Genomic DNA, 22437 nt, shown 5'->3' on the forward strand with positions numbered 1-22437 from the left:
GAAATAAATAAATAAATAAACGAATAAAGTAAAAATGAAAGAATTTTATTTGAGGAAGAAGCCGATTTCGAAACGCTTTGGTGCCTCCTAGTGGCCATTTGCGCGATTACTGCGTCGAAAAAATTCGCTATATATTTATATATATATATATATATATATATATATATATAGTGAATTTTGCAATCTTTCTCTTTTTACGTACGAATATTTATATAATAAATTTATATATATATATTATATAAATAAAATAATATTATATAAATAATAAACATTAAATAAATAATAAACTTATTTATAATATATATATATATTAATATATATTAATACATATAAATAATAAATTATATCAATTAATTTATTTTATTTTCATCCCGCCATTCTTCCAAGTTCCAAGTTACTTAATATATATAAATAATAAATAATATATATATTAATGATATATTAAATAATATATCATTAATATATATTTATTACTTATATATATATTAATTAATTATATGAGTATTTTTATTTATTTTTATATATTTATTATTTATATATTTGTGTGTATATATATATATATATATATTAATTAAATATAAATAAATCCTATTATTATTATCATTATTAATTAACTTGGGAGAAAGGCAGGATATAAATAATTATTTTATTTATTATATAATAAATTATTATATACATAAAATAATAAATAATAATAATAATATGTATAATATATGAATTAATAATAATCTATTTATTATTTGTATAATAAATGATAATAATACATATTATTTATTATTTTATGTATATATATATATAAATAATAAATAATATGTATTATTCAGATATTATTTATTATATCAATAATAAATGATTTATTTATTTTAATCCTGCTTTTCTCCCAATTAATAATAATAATAATAATAGTATTTATATTTATATTTAATTAATATATATAAATAAAAATTATAAAAATATGTATTCAGATATTATTTATTATATAAATAATATGATTTATTTATTCTATTTTTATCCCACTTTTCTCCTGTTAATTAATTAATTAATAATAGGACTTTTATATTTATATTTATTTTATTAATATATATAAAATAAATATCAGATATATAAAAAATAAAATAAATTAATTAAATAATTTATTATTTATTAATTCTGCATAATAAATAATATATAAATTGTTCATTTGGATTAAAATGGATAGATAGGTAGATGGATAGTAGATAGAGAGATAATAGATAGATTAGATAGATAGATAGATGATAGATAGTTAGAGTGAATGATATAGAAAGATACATAGATAGATAGATGGATAGAGTGGATGATAGAGATAGATAGATAGATGATAGATAGATAGAGTGGATGATAGATAAATAGATAGATAGATAGATAGATAGATAGATAGATAGATAGGGATAGATAGAGATGGATGGATGGACAGAAAGACAGATAGTTAAGTATAGACAATGCACGGATGGACAGACAAATGGATGAGAGATATGGACAATGGATGGATGTGTCAGGATTTGAAGGGTTAAAACACAGCACACAGGGAAATGCTTGATGTGTGTGTGTGTGTTTGGCCATGAGCATTCAGCGCAGTGGTAAGGCTGATCATCCACAGCTGATGCTCATTGGGCCAAGGACACTTCAATATCCAAGTGCACATAGCCATGGTTGATGAAACATGTGTCTGGATTGCACAGGAGACACATGGCATGGCTACACACCTGAACTCACTGGGTTTGGGAGACCACATGGTCTGGAGTCTATATAAACCCAGGGGTTGCAAGGGTGTGGTGTGGGTTTGAAGTAGGAGTTGGATTGGTATGTTGTGGAGTTTGAGAGATCTAGTATTGTATTATAGCACTGTGAATAAAGAGCACTTTGGGGACTTTTGTTTCTCTGGTGGTTTATCAGAAGAAGCTACAGCATCGGTTGGCTGTGTGTCCCTGGAGGTTCCTGCATTGCTGCAGTTCCTGGAAGACATCCAGTTGCTGTCATCCCAATTGGACTCTGGGAGCCACGCTTCAGCTTCTGGAAATTTGCCAGCTCTGCTACAAGGGTCTGATTTAACCCCAGGACTCGTTTGAGTTGCTGACAAGGGCTGTTGGGCCCCAGCAGTTGCGCTGACAGGATGGATGGATAGGAAAGAAAAAAAGAAGAGTCCACTTTACCTTTTGGGCCACTTTCGCCATTTCTGACCTACTCCATTTTCCACCGTCGCGGTTTTTCCGTTAACCGGACGCCGCTGTCGCAAACTTGGGAGCACGAAACGGCCGCCTCACTAGAAGTTGTCCAGACGTCCAGTTTCTACAAGAAGCCTTCAGTTTCGGCAAGAAGACATGTCCAGTCGTCCGGTCCTTCACTCAAAGTCCAGTTGTCCAGCTTTGTCCAGAAGCCGTGTCCAGTTGTCCAGTGTTTTGAAATTGGCCTTGTCCAGTTGTCCAGCGTCACTCAGGACCCCATCCTCTCCTCTGCTTTACTTCCAACCCAAGGCCTCCTCCTTCTTCCTCAAATGGAAGCCTGAGTCAGAAGTCCAGCTGACTGACTGCTGCTGCGTTTCGGCCGGAGCCGTTGTCCGGCGGCCAGAGAGGAATCGCTGACTGTCTTGGGTCCCATGATGACCGGGGACTTTTCGGATCAGTCAGAAAAAAGGTCGTTCCTCCAAAAATCAGCTTCTTTCTGTCTATTGATCGATTCATTGATTGGTTTATTGACCAATCAATAAGTCGATCAGACCTTAGGGATCTGCAAACCCTCTAATTAATCCCAATTAATCCTATCAAATATATTGATCGCTTTTAATAAAGTCCCAGTTTCTCTTCCACTTTCAGCTTCCTTCCATCTATTGATTGATTTATTGATCGGTTTATTGACTGATCAATAAATCGATTAGACGCAGGCGCTAGAAATCTGCAAACCCTATAATTAATCCTGATTTCCCCAATTTCTTGATTGCTTTTAATAATGTCCATCTATTGATCGATTTATTGATTGGCGAATACCGCAAATAAAAATGTTTATTTGTTTATTTATTTAAGGTTGAATTTGTTTATTTGTTTATTTCTTTAAATAACGTTATTAAAAATGTTTTAATTTTAATAAATTAAATAAACCTCAGAATTTGGACATCATTAAAAAATAATAAATATTAATATATACACACACACACACACACATATATATTTATATCAAGGAAGACATATACAGTGGTACCCCGGGATACGAATGCGCCGCCTTATGAAATTTCCGGGTTACGAAAAAAATCCATTCAATTAAAGAGTTCCGGGTTACGAAGGTTATTCCGGGTTACGAAGAAAATTTTTGGTGCTTTTCGGCGCGATTTCGCACGAAATCGCGGCTTTCGCTATTAGCGCCTATGGGCTTTTCGGCTAGCGAAAGTTTCCGGGTTACGAAAGCGGCGGCGGAACGAATTAATTTCGTAACCCGGGGTACCACTGTATAGATATTCTAAAGATATAGGTAGAAAAATTTAAATACAATGCATTTAAAAATCGACAATCAATAATAATACATATTGCAAAAGTGAGGCAGATTGAAGTAGTATATTATCTTTAATACGAATAATAATAATATTTGTTCCATGCACAAATGTATCAATAATTATATATATATATTACATAATATTTTATACTAATATTTTTATCATGCATGAATTTATCAATAATTTTATATATATATATATATATATATATATATATATATATAATATTTAACATATATATGTATATTTAATAATTAGTACTACTAATATTTATGCACAAATTTATCAATAATATTATATATATACACACACATATAAATAATTAGTATTATATATATATATATATATATATTTAATACTAATAATATTTTTTCATGTACATATTTATCAATAATATATATATAAATAGTAATATTTGCTCCATGCACAAATTTATTATTATTATATATAGATATAGATATATAGATACATAGATATAAATTATTAGTATTAAATAATATATATACATATATATATATATATATACATACATATATATATTTAATACTAATATTTTTTCATGTACATATTTGTCATATACACACACACACACATATACACATGATTTAATAATATATATTTAATACTTAATAGTAATATTTGCTCCAGGAATTTATCAATAATATCATATAGATATATATAGATATAGATACAGGGGTGTGTGTGTGTGTGTGTGTATATATGATTGATCATTCTATCCCTCGATAGCCCGTCATTCTATCCCTCGACTCCAACGGTCAGTTTGGCCTGGAATGTCCAGTTGTCCAGATGTCCGAACAACATGTCGGCCTCCGAACGCATCCCTAATATCCCCCAAATCGACATTACGTCACTATCTTTTCAAGCAACATACGAAGCCCTATTTCTTTATTTGGGCGCGTCACCCTGGCCGCCGTGTCCGTGTCACCGTTTTGCGCTTTTGTGCGGTCCTTTGCGCCCTATTTGCCTGCCTTTTGAACACTTTCCGCAAACGGCCGAGGAATTTCGAATACCCCCAAAGGATTTGACACCCTTCAACCTTCTCATAGAAAACGTTTTCGACGTGCGTTCGCTGAAATGGCGCAATCCCCGTCGGCACAACTCCTTCCCAGAGGCAAATTGCGCAGTGCGCGTTTTGGAGGAGCGCGGCGACAGAGAGGGACACTTTTTCCAAGTCTCCGCGCAATGGATCCTCCTGGTTTTGCCGCTCTTGGATGAGCGCCAACGCGTACTCCATCTTCTTCAACGCCGTGTAGAGCTCTCGCAACATGGTGCCACCCGCTTTCTGCGCAAGATTCCCGTTCGGAAACCAAAGAACCGGCGCCGTTTCGCAAAGCTGTGCGGCGACGTCTCGCAAACCGTTCCGCGTCACCTAAATTACGGAAAACAATTACGAAAATATAAAAACGCGAAGCGAAAGGACTAAAATACATAGCGGATCTGGTCGCCGATTAACGTTTTGGCGCAGTGTGCGACTTACGTAGGAAACGTAGATTTCACGAGCTGGACGCTGGTTCCACGAGATTTGCGTCTTCATTCGTTTGAGGAGCTGCGAATCGTTGGCGCATCTCTTGCAGAGTTCGGCGCCAGATTGCGCTGCACATTGGAATAAAATGGCTGCCACTGCGCAAAAAGTGATGCAAAGATGGATGCTGCGCGGCTGTCCTCCTTAGAATCACAGAACCATAGAGTTCATTGTTATTATTATAATCATTATTACCTGATATCCCATCTCTGTCTCAGAAACCGCGAAACCGCGTCACGTACCGATAAAACTGTGTCGCGCTACCATGCTATGAGCGGCGAATCAGACCGAACGCCGCGCGCTTCTTCCTCACCGTCTTGGCTAAATGAAGGAGGAACTCGCTTTCCATTTTTATCATGGCTTTGACAAACGAAACCTGACCGCGCAAGATGTTGCGTCACGTGCTACGCAATTTTAATGAAAATAAGGGACTGAAGGGTCATGAGTGCGGTTTTCCTCTCAGGAAACGCGTCTGGAGCCATTCCTGGGACGGCGCGTTCCTCGAAGTCGGTGCATTCCACGCCCATGGATGATGATTATGATGCCACGGCGTCCGACGCGGTTTCCACGAAAAGTGTGAGGGGGGAACCCCCAGATTGCAATGAGAAAAGCGTAGCACAGAAAATGGAAGTGAAACTGTCCCCGGAAAACGCAATTGGTTTTGGTTCCAGTCCCAAAATATATATATATATATATATATATATATATATATATATATATATAGTATTCATTATACGTACGTATACATATATATATTAATTGTATCTTATATGTGTGTATATGTATATATATATATATTATTTGGATTTTATGTATATATATATATATATATATTTGTATATTGTGTGTGTGTATATATATATATATATAATTCATATTATGTGTGTGTGTATATATATATATATATATTTGTATTTTATGTGCGTGCGAGTGTGTGTGTGTATATATATGTCATGTATTATGTGTGTGTGTGTATATATATATCATATTATATATTTCTGTGAGTGTATATATATATATATATATATATATATATATATATATACATAGAGAGAGAGAGACAGTATTCATATATTATGTGTGTGTGTGTGTGTGTGTGTATATATATATATATATATTGAAATATCTCTTGTACCAAGAACATAAGGTCAGATTTTATATATAGATAGATATAGATATACATATAGATATGTAGACAGTCCCCCATATATGTGATATTTATATATTATATATATATAAAATCAAATATCTACCTACAAATAGAGAGAGTGTGTGTGTGTGTGTGTGTGTGTGTGTGTGTGTGTGTGTGTGTGTATGATGGCCTCAAGACTTTTTCAGGACAGTCAAATCCTGTCCTTCTTTGCGAGAAACAAAAACACAGATGACGGATCCGCGATGGACGCCATCGCATGGCCTCCCAGGAACGCTGTCCCACACTGCGACGGTCAGTCAGTGCGGTGGTCGTCTGCTGCTCTGTTGGCCTGGAAAGAGAGCCGCCACTTCAGAGAGACTTTTGTCTTTCGATACGGTGACTTTTTTGCTCATTAAAAACGACGGATGCCGTTTTTGATGCCATTTTGCTTTTTACGAAAATGCGTGCTCCTTGGAATGGGGTTGCGGCAAAACCGGACATCTGGACGGCGACGTGGACGCTGCCGTTTTCATTCCCTTCCCTTACATCCCTGGAAGGAAGCACTATTGAATTAAATGGGATTTGCGCCTTGTATAAAATGGCAGCACGCGCCGTATATTCTGCGCCAAATTTATGAAGAAACGAAGACAACGCAGCTTTCGAAAAAACGAAAAGCACCTTTATTGGCAATATTTTTATAAACTAATACAATACACACACACACACACACGTATATATAGAAATAAAGTCGATAAAGTAAAGTGGACATTTTGCACCGAGATCGCCACATGCGCCAATTCCACGGCGCTTAGTGTCGCCTTTACGGGAAAAAATACGAATTTCTATCAATGGTCAATGGAACTAAACCCGGATATCTGTTCCTTTTTTCGTGGCGTTTTGGTAGGATATGAAACGCAGCACTTTCGTTTCTCACCATTTCTGCGCAAAATAAGGCACTTGGCAGTTTTAAGGCCGCTTCGGAAAAAAGGAGAGTATCGATCTTGCTCCCTATTAATACATCGTTGTCAATACTGTCAAATATTGGCACAAAACGTGAAAATTGGAACGCTACAAGGTTCAAAATGGCAGCAAACGCGACCCGATTTGCATCCCATTCGCCGCCGTTATCCCCAAAAAACCTTTCCAGTGTTTACGTATTTACTAAAAAATATATAATAAATGCAATCTTAGCATATGCTCAACTTTTACGGAAATGAGAACCCCCCGACCACACAAAAGTGTGCAAAAAATACGAAAAATGGCAAAAATCCCTCCCTTGCGAAAGTCATGGCGCTTGAGGAATCCTTCCTGTGCAGAACTGAACGAGAGCGAAAAAAATGGTGTCAGAGTGGGTCGTATAATACTGAGATGTGCCAGGTTCGGAAACGGAACCCATTGCATCCGGAAACAAAATGGGGACCATTTTCCGTGGAAGGAAGAGCAATGGCGCTGTTTCCGCCGCTAAGGAGACGGCGTTTTCTCTGTGCATTGATGAATGCCCGCCGTGCGACACAGGAAAAGAAGTCAAGTCCCCGATTTACGGAAGAATTGCGCACATCGGATGCGGTTGCGCAAAATGCGAAAACGGCTCTATCTCCCGCTCTCTTGGCGTTTCTGGAGGACCTCCGTCACGTGATCGATGCCTTCCTCAGGAACCTGCGCAAAAATCGACAAAATTACGAAATTCCATGTCGAAAAAATATGTAAATCCCTGTGGCGCGTTTCGTTTCGACGCAAACCGCGGCACCCGCGTTTCGCGCCATCGACCTTACCAAAGCGTGGTCGAAATTGAAGGTGCTGATGTAATACGCGGAAATGTCCGCGTCGGCCAATGGCTCCGCAATCTGCGCCACGATACCGCATTCGTCTGCGGACGAAAAAGCGTACCGGAAAAGCATAAGTCGGGTACAAAATGGCGTCTCTCATTCTTGAGGTTTCAGACCTGCAAACGAACGGCGTGTCCGACAGTGCCATTTCCGTATTCCCCCATTGCACTGTTCAGAACGTAAACCACGACGCGAATTCGCTACTTACCGAATCCGAGCGGCTGACCGCCGATGCGCACCATCCGCCATAACTCTCCGGACGAACTGGTCAGCAAGAGGTCACTTGGAAACCTGGGAAATGGAAAACAGAGCAGTCATCGCTTGATCCTTCAATCTAAGCCGCCGCTGCCAATGTCTCTTTGTACATGAAACTGCGTGGTTTGCGCAGTTTTACTGCAATTGTCACGCTCACTTCTCCTTGGTCTCCGCATCCATGACGATGGAGATGTACCCCTCGATCAGCGAGAAGGCGAAGAACGCGAACGACTCTGGACCACCGCCACTGCCGCCGTCCGAAGATGCGCTCTCCTTCGCGGCGCTGGAAACAGAAACAAGATGGCAGAGGCACGCATTAGTGTTTTTCGAAAACCTCACCTTCCATTTCGGTTTACGTTGGGAGGATAGTTGCGCAGACCGCGACCGGACGCCACAACGGACACGAATGTTACCTGTGCGAGTAGAACAAGACATCCAAAAGTATCGTGGCGATGGCGGGCAACGTCTCCGGCGCAATGCTAAGGATGCAGAAGCGGTTCGGAGGGCTCTGGAACGGATGGACATTGGCGCTGACCGCTAGAATGAGAGAAGATGGACACCTCAGACGCCGACGACCAGCAGGGACAACGCCTTCATGCGTCTAACAAGGCGATCGCGCAGTCGGCAGACGTGGCAGCCATTTTGTGACGCACCTTGTTTGGGCCTGACGAACCCGTTGGTGGCGTTGTCGCATTTGGCGGGGACCGGCTCTCCGTTGACCTCTTGGTAAATCTCGAACTCGCCGGCCAAAGTGTGGATGACCACCGGAAGGTCCTTCTCGCGCACCTGGGGAAAAACGGACGCGCGGAAATGGTGCGACAGACGCCATTTTGGATTCCCCACTATGCCATCCTTATTATATTGCAGCTATCAGAATTATTATATGTTTATTAAATTAAATTGAAATGTAATTATAATATTCATGATATTTCTAATTTAAATATTATAATTACATTTTAATTTAATTTGATTTAATATTTAATATAAATATTAACATGTAATAATATTTTTGTATTTGTATTAAAAAGGGAATAATTATTATATGCTTAGGCTTATATTAGAATGATTATTATATTTTAATGTTTATATTAGAAATTAATTATTATATTTTGATCATGGAAAAATATAATAATTATAAATATAAAAATATAAATATTTCTAATATTAATATAAAATAAAAATATAATTATGATAGTTATAAAATATAATAATTGTAAATATAAAAAGGTAATATTTCTAACAAATATAAAATAAAAATATAATTATGATCATATAAATAAAATATGATTATAATATGAATATAAAATATAATAACTATATTTTAATATGAATAAAATATAAAAATATAATAATTGTGATTTTATAAATATAAAATTATAATATAAAATATAATAAATATTATATTTCCAAAAGAAATATAAAATAAAAATATAATAATGATATTTATATACGTATAAAAAGTTTACAATTATAATACATATAAAATAATTATGTAAACGTAAAAATACTACAATTATTATATTTATAGCATACAATATGTTATGTTTACATATAAAGATACAAATATAATTATTATATTTCTAACAAATATAAAAATATATTTCTAATAAATATAAAAATATATTTGTTATATTTTAATATAAATATTGATTATATAAATATAAAGATAGAATAAATATAAATATAAAAATTGAATAATTATATAAATATAAAGATAGAATAATATAAATATAAAAGTAGAATAATTATAATATTTTATATTTTTATATTAGGATTATATTTTTATATTTAAATTCTAAATAAAATGTAAATATAATAATAATAAATATAACAATAAATATAATAACAATAACAATAAACATAACAACAACAACAACAATAATAATTCTGACCAGGATGAAGTCTGTCTGGTAGGTGGAGAGCATGAGGACGGAGACGCTATGTTGCGCCAAAGGGCCGATGACGGACTTGGCGATCTTGGTGACGCCGATGGGCTGGATGCCGGCCGAAGCGCTCCCATTGGACGAGACGTTGAGCACCAGCCATGCCGATTCCACCGCCTGCAGGAATTCCGACGCAGGCAGCTCTGGAAAATAAACACTATTTATTTATTTAATAAACTTTAATGATTTAATTAGTTAACATTTACTTTATTTTTATATATTATTTAAATTTACTTTATTTTATATATATATACACACACACACACACACACACACACTATTTTATTATATAATAAAATAATTAAAATGATATAGAATAAATATTATATATTTATTTCTATTATTTTATTAAATATAATATAAATAAAATTATATATAATCATTTTATGTATTTTTATGTATAATTTTATGTAATAAAATTATATAAAAATGCAAAATAAATATATAAAAATTAAAATAAATATTATATATACTTTTTATAAGTATTTTTATTATTATACATTTATTATATTAATACATATTATATATATAATACATAATATTATATTATATTTAATATATATTATAATATTTATGTATAATTTTTATTTTATGTTATATATTTAATATATTATTATTTTATTTTTATTATTAACCTTTACTTATAAAGCGCTGTAAATTTACACAAATTTATATATTTTAAATTTATAAATTTATAAATTTAAATTAAATTTAAATATATATACATATACACTAATATTCTATATATTATAATATATATTATATACAATTATAGTATATAATATATTTGTCTATAATATAATTTGTCTATATTTATTTTAAATTTTTAAATATTATTATATATATTTTTATATCTATGTCAGAAATTTATTACTTATTGTGTTTTTATATTAACATTAGAAATTTCAGAATTGTTATATTTTTATATTTACATATTAAAAATATTTCCTTATATTATTATGTATTATAATAAATTATTTAACAATATTTATATATTTATTTTAGTGGCATTTAACAACAGGGTAATTATTATTATCATCATTATTACAGTATAGTCACACTCTCTCAGCCCCATAGAACGACCGTAAAACCCATCCTCCTGGTACCTTTGAAGCCTTCCTCGTCCAAGATGATGGTATAGTCCTCCGGAGTCTCCGTCAAGCTGAAGAATTTGCACCTGGAAAGGGAGAGAAACCATGGTTTAAATCTGGTTAGTTTGAACCTGGTTACTTTGAACCAGTGGGCCCCACAACACTGTGGTCCCTTTTAAGACAGTTTTGGACTCCGTTTCCCAGAAGCCTCTGCCATGTTGGCCAATGCCCTAGGCTTGTGGGAGTTGAAGTCCAACGTCTCTTAAAAGGGGCACAGTTTTGGGGAACACTGCTTTAAACCTGGTTAGTTTATATGTATATATGGGACCTATAGCTCCCAAAGCCCACCCCAAGGGCTGATAGGAGTCCAAAAAGGGACCTCCTTATATAATAATGGCTTCCCTCCCTTTAAAGATAGCAATGCAATGAGAAAGCAATGCAATGAGAAAGCAATTAAAGCCCCCTCACAAGCCTTTAATCCCTTTTTGGGGCTTCCTGACCCACCTTCCTCCTCAAACCCACATAATACACGTGTCTGTTTACATTCACACATGCAAACACACCCAAAATTGGGACTGTCCCTCTCTCCCTCCCTTTAAAGAGAGCAATGCAAAGAGAGAGAGAGAGCGATTAAAGTGAATTAAACCCTTTAAGGACTCTTTCCAAGCCCCTGACACGCGTGTTGACACGTGTTTTTCCACATTCACACATACAAATAAACCCAAAAGTGGGACTTTGTCCCTCCCTCCCTCCCTTTAAAGGGCGCAATGCAATGAGAGAGAGAGCAATTAAAGTGAATTAGACCCATTAAAGACCCTTTCCAAGCCCATGACACTCGTGTTGACACGTGTTTATGCACATTCACACATACAAACACCCAAAACTGGGGTTCTGGGCTTCCCTCCCTTTAAAAAGTAGAGAGCGATTAAAGCCATTAAACCCCCCCTCCAAAAAACCCTTTCCAACCCCTGACCCGCTTGTTGACACGTGTCTGCCCATTCACATTACCTGGTCCTTTGGGGAAGGAGCAGGAGCTTGAGGAGAGGGTGGGTGTACTGCCAAAGGCCGGCCCTGGCCAGGCTTAAGACCCGCACTCGGCCCTCCAGGATCCGTAGCTCCATGACTAGGCCGCGCTCGATCCCCGGCCCTCGCGTACTAAAGAGGCCGGGGAAGGGCCGCCGCGCCCCGCCTCCAGCGCCACGCGAGGCCCGGCCCCTCCGGAGGAGGCGGGGCCCCAACTAGGCCCGGCCCCTTTCCACGCCCCAGAAAGGCCTCGGAGGCCTTTTAAACTGCATTTAATCCTTTTATTTTCATCATGGTGGCTTGTTTAATTACTGTAATGGTTTTTGTGTGACTTAATGAGTGTGTTTTTATTGCCTCTGAGGCTGAGAAAGTGTGACTTTTTGGGGTTTGTTTACATCATGGCTGAGCATGATTCGAACCCAGGTCTCCCAAAGCTCAAAACAGTACAACATGCCATTTTGAGAGGGTTTTTTCGTCCTTTCTGAGGCTGAGAGAGTGTGACATGCTGTAGCTGAACAGAGTGGAATTCGAACCCAGGTCTCCCAAGGCTCAAATCCCAATTAACATGGCCATTATTACATTATAATAAAATATAATCAATAATTAAAACAATTAAAACATTTATAATAATAATAATAATAATAATAATAATAAGGATCCTATATATTCCTGCATGGCAGAAGGTGGATCCTATGTATTCCTGCATGGCAGAAGGAGGGTCAGTCTGGATGACCACTTGGTGTCCCTTTGAACCACGATTCTATGGAGGGAACTGACCATTAGTTTGACCATTACTTTAGGGAAGAACGGCATCGGGGATCGCGAATTACGAAAACGCCCCTAGACCCCAAAGCCTCTCTTTGGTGCGCAAGGAAACCCGCGCTTCACCGCATCTCTCCATCGCGTCTCTTCTTCTAACCTTCCTCCCCCATCTTCCCTTGCTTTCTCTCTCTCTATCTCTCTATCCCTCCCTCCCCTTTTCTCCCTTTTTCCTGCGCAGTGTCGCAAACGCCACCGCCGCCGCGGTCCAAAGTCCAGAAACTCTCCTAAACGCACAGATAAAATACGAACCTTGGGGGAATTTGCATTGCTCCCAATGTAAACAGATAGGCCAAGAAAGGGGTCCCTTTAACAGCTGCGGCAACAGCGGCGGCGGAGTTCTCACGATTTACGGAATTGTCCTTTCGGAGGGGGTGGACCGTGCTGTTGGAAACTGCGTCCGTTTCTACTCTGAGAAACATGTCATAACCGGGGGAAAAAGCTGATAAGTCTTATCGGTTCAGAAAAGTGCACAAAACTGCACAAAGATGGTGTCCAAATTGACGCACCTCCAAGTGGAGTTGCTCGGCGCGCTCCTGGAGTCCGGCGTAAGTAAAGAGACGCTGATCAAAGCACTGGGGGAACCGGCGGCGTCCGATGCGAATGCAACCGCCGTGGCAGAAAAAGGCAACCCCTGCTGCCCAGAAATGGCGTCCCTTGCCAACGGGATGGATGACGGCGAGGAGGACGCGTCCGACGATGGCGAAGACGACTTCACGCCACCCATCATGAAGGAGCTGGAGAACCTGAGCCCCGAAGAAGCCGCGCACCAGAAAGCGGTCGTCGAAAGGCTCTTGCAGTAAGTGGTCGCCATCTTGTCCCCTTCCGCGGTGTTTTCAGAAAACCTCGCGAAACGTCACGAAAACCCCTGCGGAACAAATTAAGCGGGAATTTAACGTCTTTCCTGTCAGAATAAGCAGCTGGCGTTCCTAAAAGAAATGGCCGCCATGACCATTAGACGCCACTGCGGTGTACGGAATGAGGAGCGCGCCGGGTTTTACGTATTTGAAATCTAACCCTGAGTCTAACTCTAAACCTAATTTAACCTTAACTCTAATTTAACCCTATTCTAACCCTCATTCTAACTCTAAACCTAACCCTGACTCTAACTCTAACCCTAATTTCCTGGAGTTAATCCGGACTAGGATCTAGATAGCTCTACAGTAGGCCTTTCTTATACACAGATTTTTTATACACGGATTTAAGCATACACGGTTTGAAAATGTTCCAAAAAAGTATAAATTTACCTTGATGTTCCATTTTTTATTAGGAACACCATTTTGCTATGTCATTATATGCAATGGGACTTGAGCATACACGGATTTTGTTATACACGGGGGATCTTGGAACCAAACCCCAGCGTATAACAAGGATCCACTGTATATTGATTATGGGTTTGGGTCGAAGGAGGTGCAACTGGAAACTTTGGGCGAGAGCTGGGTTCGAGTCTTACCTCAGCTTCTTCTCTTCCCTGTCCTCCTTGCATTCGGCGTCTGTTCTGGCGTCGGCCTCCGGAGTCAGGGGACTCAGACTGGTTCTGGTTACTAATTATCCCAGGGCCGCTTTATTGTTATTCCTCTTTTTTCGGCTTTATACATTTATAAAGGAAAAGCCTCCTCCGATAAGGATTTTGATCATTAACTTGCCCAGGGAGGCTTTTTATTCCCCTTCAGGTGTAAACGCACCTGGATTGGAAAAGGAAAGGAGTAAGGGATATAGCATCGGTTGTTATTAATTAATATATTATCCATTATAAAATTATATATTATTATATTACAATATTATCTATTATCTAATATAATATATTAATATATTATAATATTATCTATTATCTAATATAATATATTAGATAATATTATATATTTTCTAATATTATAATATTGTTATCTATTATCTAATATAGTAATATATTATATCTATTATCATATTAATATATTAATCTATTATATATTATTATATATTATAATATAATATAATATAATTATATTATCTAATATAATATATTATATAATAATAGTACTGTACATTATCTATCACAATATTATATTATAAATAAATACAATATTGTGCAATATATAATATATATAATATAACATATTATATTATAATATATAATATAGTATATAAAATATTATAAAATATATTATATAATAAATAATATATTATAATATATTATATAATAAATAATATATTGTGATATAATATTAGATTAAATATATATAAATAAATAGATTCAATATATATATATATATACATAAAAATATATAATGAATTCTATATAAATATAATCTAAGATTAAATATATATATCTATATATATTAATTAAAATATATAAATAAATATATAGATAGATAAATATAAATGGATTCAATACATGAATAAATAGATTATATATATATATATATACATATATATATATATATATAATCTGTATATAATTATCAATAAATAGATTCAAAATATCTAAATAGATTAAATATATCTAAATAAATAGATTTAATATTTTATATATATATATATATATATATGGATTAAATATATATAAATAAAGATATTAAACATAGTTAAATAGATAGATAGATGGATAGATACAAAGATATATATATATATATATATATATATATATATATATTAATAATATACATATAAATAATTAGATTTTAAGTGCAAAACTAGCCCTTAAAATCTCCTCCAGAGTCTTTATTTTAAATGGGAATAATTTGTTTGCCGTTTGGGGCGGGAAAGGTGGAAATTTAATTGGTGGCGTTAACGGTTAATTAACCCGTGTTTAATCATTGGCGGCTGCACCAATCCCTTTAAATATCTTCCAATGGCGGTCTCCCCTTTAAATCCCGTCCAGGGCTGGCCCTGGTGAGCGTCCAAAAACAGGCTTTTTAAAGGCAATCCCATCCATATTAAAGTAACTCAGGGGTGATATTTAACTAGGGTTTTGCCCGGTCTAACGTTTAACGAGGCAGAAGCAGTGAGTAAACATGGGCTCCATACCGTGCCACTGACTGCGCAACTCTGACGCGGATGGACTTTGGACTTTTGGAAACACCCTGATAACGCCGCCGGGGCCGTTTTCGAAGGTGTGTTTTTCCATAATGGAAACTAAAAAAATCACTTTATTTTACGGGTCAATCGCAGTGGTCTGCGCGATGCAAAAAAAAAGTATATACCTCGGCACGCGAACGGCGTTTTGCGCAAACCATCCGAAACTGAATTATTATTATTATTATTATTATTATTATTATTACTATTATTACGTAATGATGATGCAAAAAGCCCTAGGATTTGTATTTGTGCTGTCAAGACAAAGGATTAATTAATCGAGGATCGTATTGGCCTTTTTAGCTGCAGCATCACGCTCTTGGCTCAGGTTCGAATTGTGGCCCTCTATAATAATGCTAATAAAAATAATAATAATAAATTTATTTATTAGTATCCTGCCTCTTTAAATCTTCCTTAAATTAGGCGTCCCCTATACTATATCTATATTAATTTCGTATTTTTCATCCTAACGCAATACTTTTATTGACGCAGCTTAGGATCGGAGACGTAGAGGGTAAAAAGCAAGGGCCATATATAATAGTATATAATTTATAATATTATAATATTATATTAAAAATTATTATATATTATTATTATATAATATATAATATTATATAATATAAAATATTATATATTATATAATTTATAAAAAGTTATATATTATATGAAATATAATATTTTATAATATAATTTTATATATATATATTTTATATAAAATAAATTATATAATATTATATAAAGTATATTATATAATTTTATATAATATTAATTAATATATATTAAAGAATATATAATATTACATTATATTACATTATATATATAATATATACATATATAGGTAAAATATATATCATATAATAATTTATATTATAATATTATATATTACAATATAATAAAAATAGAAAAAGCAAATACATAATTTTATAAATCTATATCTATATCTATATCTATATATATAATATTTTATAGTATGCATATATGTTATTATATAATATATAAGATATATTAATGTACATTAATATATAATAATATTATATAATAATAATATAAATATTACAATATAATAATAGAAAAAGCTAATATATAATGTTATAAATCTATATATATATATAGAATATTATATATATTTTATTCTATAATATTCTATATTAATATATATATTTCTATTAATATTAAACACACACACACACATATATATAAAACAGAAAAAGTCCATCCAGAAACATTCACTTGCCCAAAGCTAAATAATATATATATATATATATATATATATATATATATAATACTATTATAATATTATGTTATATTATAATATAAAATATATAATATAATATTATAAACATAATATATTATAATAATAAAAATAATATAAAAGAACACGCCACCATTTTCCGCGACGGGGATTTTTTGCGTCACTTCGCAGAGGGAAAATGTCGGAAACCAAACCGTGGATTTTTTTTTCCATCTCGTGTTTTTTGAATCGAGGCGAAACGTTATTCCAGAATTAGACGATTTGGGAAAACCGGTCGTTATGAAACGCGGTGATTGTGGACCTTTCGCTGTCCAAGGTGGCGCCCAAATCCAAACATGGTGGAGGTTACGTCCTTACCTTGGTTCCTTCGAAGTCCAGTTCCTTAAACCCGGGTCAAAGACCGTTAACGTCGGTGCCGTCAGGTTCGGTTCTGTGCAGAAACGCGTTCCTCGCGGTTTTTTGTTTAGCGCTAACGGCGTCTTTGTATATTTGCTTTCCATTTAAATCCGCGATGCTGCTATAAATTATCAACTAGGCCCTTGTTCCCTTTGGGTTTATAACTAACTAACTGGGTTACTTATTGTTCAGGGAAACAAAAGGGAGGCGAGGAAAGATTCGAACTCAGAGCCTGGCGTGAAAAACAGCAAAATACGTATATATATCATATATATTACATATATCTTAATAGGGGCTAATGCTGGGTCCGGAGTGTAGGTCCGAACCCTTGCAAATAGTCTGATGGCTCCGCGGTGGCGGACCGCCATTTTGGTGCCATCCAGTCAGATTTTAATCCAGGTCTCACACCATGTGTTTTTTCGTAGGGAGGACCCCTGGCGCGTGGCCAAGATGGTGAAGTCATACCTCCAGCAACACAACATCCCGCAACGCGAAGTAGTAGATACTACGGGTCTGAACCAGTCGCACCTGTCGCAGCACCTGAACAAGGGGACCCCCATGAAGACGCAGAAGAGAGCCGCCTTGTACACCTGGTATGTCCGGAAGCAGCGTGAAGTGGCGCAACGTAAGTACGAATCGCAAAATTTCATCCAGCGGCGGTCTCTCATCTAAAGGCCATCCGAGGCTGGCCCTGCTTACCATTCATTGATCAGGCTGGAAATTGGTTCCTGTGTGTATTTGCTTATGGAGAACCCATTAATAGGGTTGTATTAGGCAAGGAAGGCTGCTGAAATGTCGCTTGGCGGTCTCCCATCCAAGAGACGTCCGAGGCTGGCCCTGCTGAGCAATCGTAGATCAGGCTGGAATTTGCTTCCTGTGTGTATTTGCTTATGGAGAACCCATTAATAGGGTTGTTTTAGGTAAGGAAGGCTTCTGAAATGTCACCCAACAGTCTCCCATCCAAACACCGTCCAAGGCTGGCCCTGCTTAGCAATAATAGATCAGGCTGGAATTTGGTTCCTGTGTGTATTGGCTAATGGATAACCCATTAATAGGGTTTTCTTAATGAAGGAGGTCGTTTTTCAAGGTCCTAAGACTGAAATATCACTTGGCAGTCTCCCATCCAAAGACCGTCGAAGGCTGGCCCTGCTTAGCAATCATAGATCAGGCTGGAATTTCATTCCTCTATGTATTGGCTTATGGAGAACCCATTAAGTATTAATAGGGTTTTCATAAGCATTGGTTTTTCCATCCTGCAGCGCTATTCAAAATGGCGGCGGGGCGTTTCCACCATTTTGGAAAATGGCGGTCGTTGTGGAGCCAAATGACAGTTCCGGACAACTGACCGCTCTTTTTGCGTCCCTTTTTTTGTTTGTTTGTTTGCGTCTTCAGAGTTCACACACGCTGGCCAAGGCATGATGGCGGAAGACGCGGTGGCGGAGGACCTCCCGGCGAAGAAAGGGCGCAGGAACCGCTTCAAGTGGGGCCCGGCGTCGCAGCAGATCCTCTTCCAAGCCTATGAAAGGCAGAAGAACCCCAGCAAAGAGGAACGGGAGGCTTTGGTAGAGGAGTGCAACAGGTGAGAGGGGCATTCAATGTATTCCTGCATGGCAGAAGGAGGGTTGGACTATATGGCCCTTAGTAGTCCCTTCTGACTCTAGGATCCTATGTATTTCTGCATGGCAGAAGGAGGGTTGGACTCGATGGCCCTTAGCAGTCCCTTCTGACTCTGGGATCCTATGTATTCCTGCATGGCAGAAGGAGGGTTGGACTATACAGCCCTTAGTAGTCCCTTTGGACTCTAGGATCCTATGTATTCCTGCATGGCAGAAGGAGGGTTGGACTATACAGCCCTTAGTAGTCCCTTCGGACTCTAGGATCCTATGTATTCCTGCATGGCAGAAGGAGGGTTGGACTATACAGCTCTTAGTAGTCCCTTTGGACTCTAGGATCCTATGTATTCCTGCATGGCAGAAGGAGGGTTGGACTATACAGCCCTTAGTAGTCCCTTTGGACTCTAGGATCCTATGTATTCCTGCATGGCAGAAGGAGGGTTGGACTATACAGCCCTTAGTAGTCCCTTCGGACTCTAGGATCCTATGTATTCCTGCATGGCAGAAGGAGGGTTGGACTATACAGCCCTTAGTAGTCCCTTCGGACTCTAGGATCCTATGTATTCCTGCATGGCAGAAGGAGGGTTGGACTATACAGCCCTTAGTAGTCCCTTTGGACTCTAGGATCCTATGTATTCCTGCATGGCAGAAGGAGGGTTGGACTCGATGGCCCTTAGCAGTCCCTTCTCACTCTGGGATCCTATGTATTCCTGCATGGCAGAGGACTGTTCTCTGTTTTCCCTCATGACTGACCCTCCCAATGTTTCTCGGCAGAGCAGAGTGCCTTCAGCGTGGCGTATCTCCCTCTCAGGCCCAAGGCCTGGGGTCCAACCTGGTAACAGAGGTCCGCGTCTACAACTGGTTCGCCAACCGCCGCAAAGAGGAGGCCTTCCGCCACAAACTTGCCATGGACAGCTACAACGGGGCGCCGCCAGGCACTGCCTCCGCTACGTCCCTCCAGCCACCGCCGCCACCGCCATCGCTCTCGCCAAGCAAGGTCCACGGTGAGTCTCCATATATATCCTTCAATGGACCGAGAAAGGCTATGTATAACTTGTTGTTTGTGTTATTTAGAACAACAACAACAACAACAACAACAAAATGTCTCCTTCTCTGACTCCGGAATGAGGTACAACCAGCAAACGGTCAGCGAGAACGGACCCTCTGACGACAACTCTGTCGCGACTACACAAACCATCATGCACCAGGTGTCACCCCCCGGGCTCTGCGCGTCTGCATCCACATCGGAGGCCAAGATGGTGAGTTGCATTCTATGTATTCCTGCATGGCAGAAGGAGAGTTGGACTATATGGCCCTTAGAAGCCCCTTCCGTATTTATTATTCTATGTATTCCTGCATGGCAGAAGGAAGGTTGGACTCTATGGCCCTTAGTACTCCCTTCTGATTCTATTATTCTATGTATTCCTGCATGGCGTCCGTATTGCTTTTTCCCAATGCGCAGATTTCCGTATCCGGCGGCAGCGTTGGCGGCGCTCTCCCTCCAGTCAGCACCTTGACCGCTTTGCACAGTTTGGAGCAAAACCCACATGCTCTCAGCCAGCAGACGCAGAACCTCATCATGGCGTCGCTCCCGGGCGTCATGGCCATCGGTGCCGGTGGCGACGCATCCTTCGCCAATGCCGGCGCATCCGCGTTGGTCATCGGTAAGCGTATAAATGGAAGGAGGTAGGGAGGGAACGCATACGTCGCGCAATGTCCACTAACATCCACCGAATGTCATGGCGGCCATTTTTTTACGTGTTTCCCTCCTCCTGTGTCCAGGCCTGGCATCCACTCAGCCGCAGAGCGTACCGGTCATCAACAACATGGCCAGCAGTTTGACTACTCTCCAGCCGGTCAATTTCTCGCAGCCGCTGCATCCGTCGTACCAACAACCCATAATGCAACAGGTCCAGGGTCACTTGAACCAGAGTCCGTTCATGGCCACCATGGCGCAGATCCAGGCGCCGCACGGTAAGCGCCGCGCCACGGGCGAAAAACGCGCAGCGGCGCCCATTTTGTAACCTGTTGCAGAAGGCCGTTACATTCTTGGGAAGCAAGAGGGTAGGATTCGAACGGAGGACCCACTTCCTGCCGCTTACGTTTTCGCCATTCCTTGTAGCGTTCTACGGACACAAGCCCGAAATGGCGCAGTACGCACACACCGGCCTCCTGCCGCAGACGATGGTCATCACGGACACGGCCAACCTCAGCGCTTTGGCTGGCTTGACCCCGACGAAGCAGGTAAGTGTCTGCTGGACGTTGACCAACAGAGTGACCATAGTAACGCTAACTAAGATGGCATTTGCAATGGGTGCGCCGCTCTTTTCGTAAACGCTGACCGTGCGAACGCTCCCTCCCAACGTATAGGTTTTTGCCACCGAAAACGCGGAGACGCACGCGGAGATCCACACACCGCCCGGTCAAGCATCTGGCGGCATCCATTTGCAGAGCCAGGACGCCGCCAATGCCGCCGCCGTTCAGCATCTCCAACCAGCGCATCGCCTCGCGTCCAGTACAGCAGGTAAGGAGTTTCCTCGCCGCTGACCACAGGGGTGATCATCCAACGACTGACCAGGAGTGACCCTGCTTAGCTTCCGACATCGGATTCGGATTTTCACACCCTTCAAGTCGTCCATTGTGGCGATTCCATTAATTTTTGCGCACTTTTTGGTACCAGAAAAGCCATTTTATTATAAGTGCGCCGTAAAACGTAAACGACATGGATAACGTCTCTCCGTCTTTTTCCTCGCAGTTTCGTCCAGCAGCTTAGTACTTTACCAAAGCGCCGAATCCACCAACAACCATTTGCTGTCGCCGCCGCCACCACCATCGCACGGCGTCATCGAGGCGTTTATCTCGACACAGCTGGCGTCGCCGTCGCAGTGACTGTTTACCAATTGCGCAAAAGTCCTTTCGAAACGTACGCAAAACCGCAACCATGGCAGGAGTTGGATGTGGTTTCGTACCGATGTGCCGCGGTTCTGG

At 38.4% G+C, this 22437-nt stretch overlaps 2 protein-coding genes across 6 annotated transcripts; one reads left to right on the forward strand and one right to left on the reverse strand.

Annotated features, from left to right (window-relative positions):
• Positions 1-6834: 6834 nt before the first annotated feature.
• On the reverse strand, positions 6835-13556 carry CASTOR1 (cytosolic arginine sensor for mTORC1 subunit 1). Of its 5 annotated transcripts, none has more exons than XM_089535962.1 (9): positions 13387-13556; positions 11308-11378; positions 10151-10344; positions 8912-9044; positions 8672-8795; positions 8416-8541; positions 8212-8294; positions 7950-8044; positions 6835-7833 (listed from the first exon to the last, which is right to left on the reverse strand). In XM_089535962.1, exons 1-9 carry the CDS (start codon positions 13554-13556, stop codon positions 7768-7770), a joined length of 1062 nt encoding a protein of 353 aa, XP_089392088.1. In that variant the 3' UTR covers positions 6835-7767. The 5 variants fall into 5 exon arrangements, with proteins under 5 accessions (XP_089392088.1, XP_089392090.1, XP_089392091.1 ...); XM_089535964.1 differs by lacking the exon at positions 13387-13556 and adding an exon at positions 12301-12583; XM_089535965.1 differs by lacking the exon at positions 7950-8044.
• Positions 13557-13622: 66 nt separating this feature from the next.
• On the forward strand, positions 13623-22432 carry LOC149308549 (hepatocyte nuclear factor 1-alpha-like). Its single transcript, XM_089535978.1, has 10 exons — positions 13623-13933; positions 18262-18461; positions 19229-19415; positions 20224-20463; positions 20510-20708; positions 20912-21113; positions 21232-21423; positions 21572-21693; positions 21820-21973; positions 22205-22432. Exons 1-10 carry the CDS (start codon positions 13623-13625, stop codon positions 22336-22338), a joined length of 1941 nt encoding a protein of 646 aa, XP_089392104.1. The 3' UTR covers positions 22339-22432.
• Positions 22433-22437: the final 5 nt, after the last annotated feature.

This window comes from Sceloporus occidentalis, unplaced genomic scaffold (genome assembly GCF_023333645.1).
Source record: "Sceloporus occidentalis isolate IW3139 unplaced genomic scaffold, rSceOcc1.0.p SCAF_8, whole genome shotgun sequence".
Lineage (NCBI taxonomy): Eukaryota > Metazoa > Chordata > Lepidosauria > Squamata > Phrynosomatidae > Sceloporus > Sceloporus occidentalis.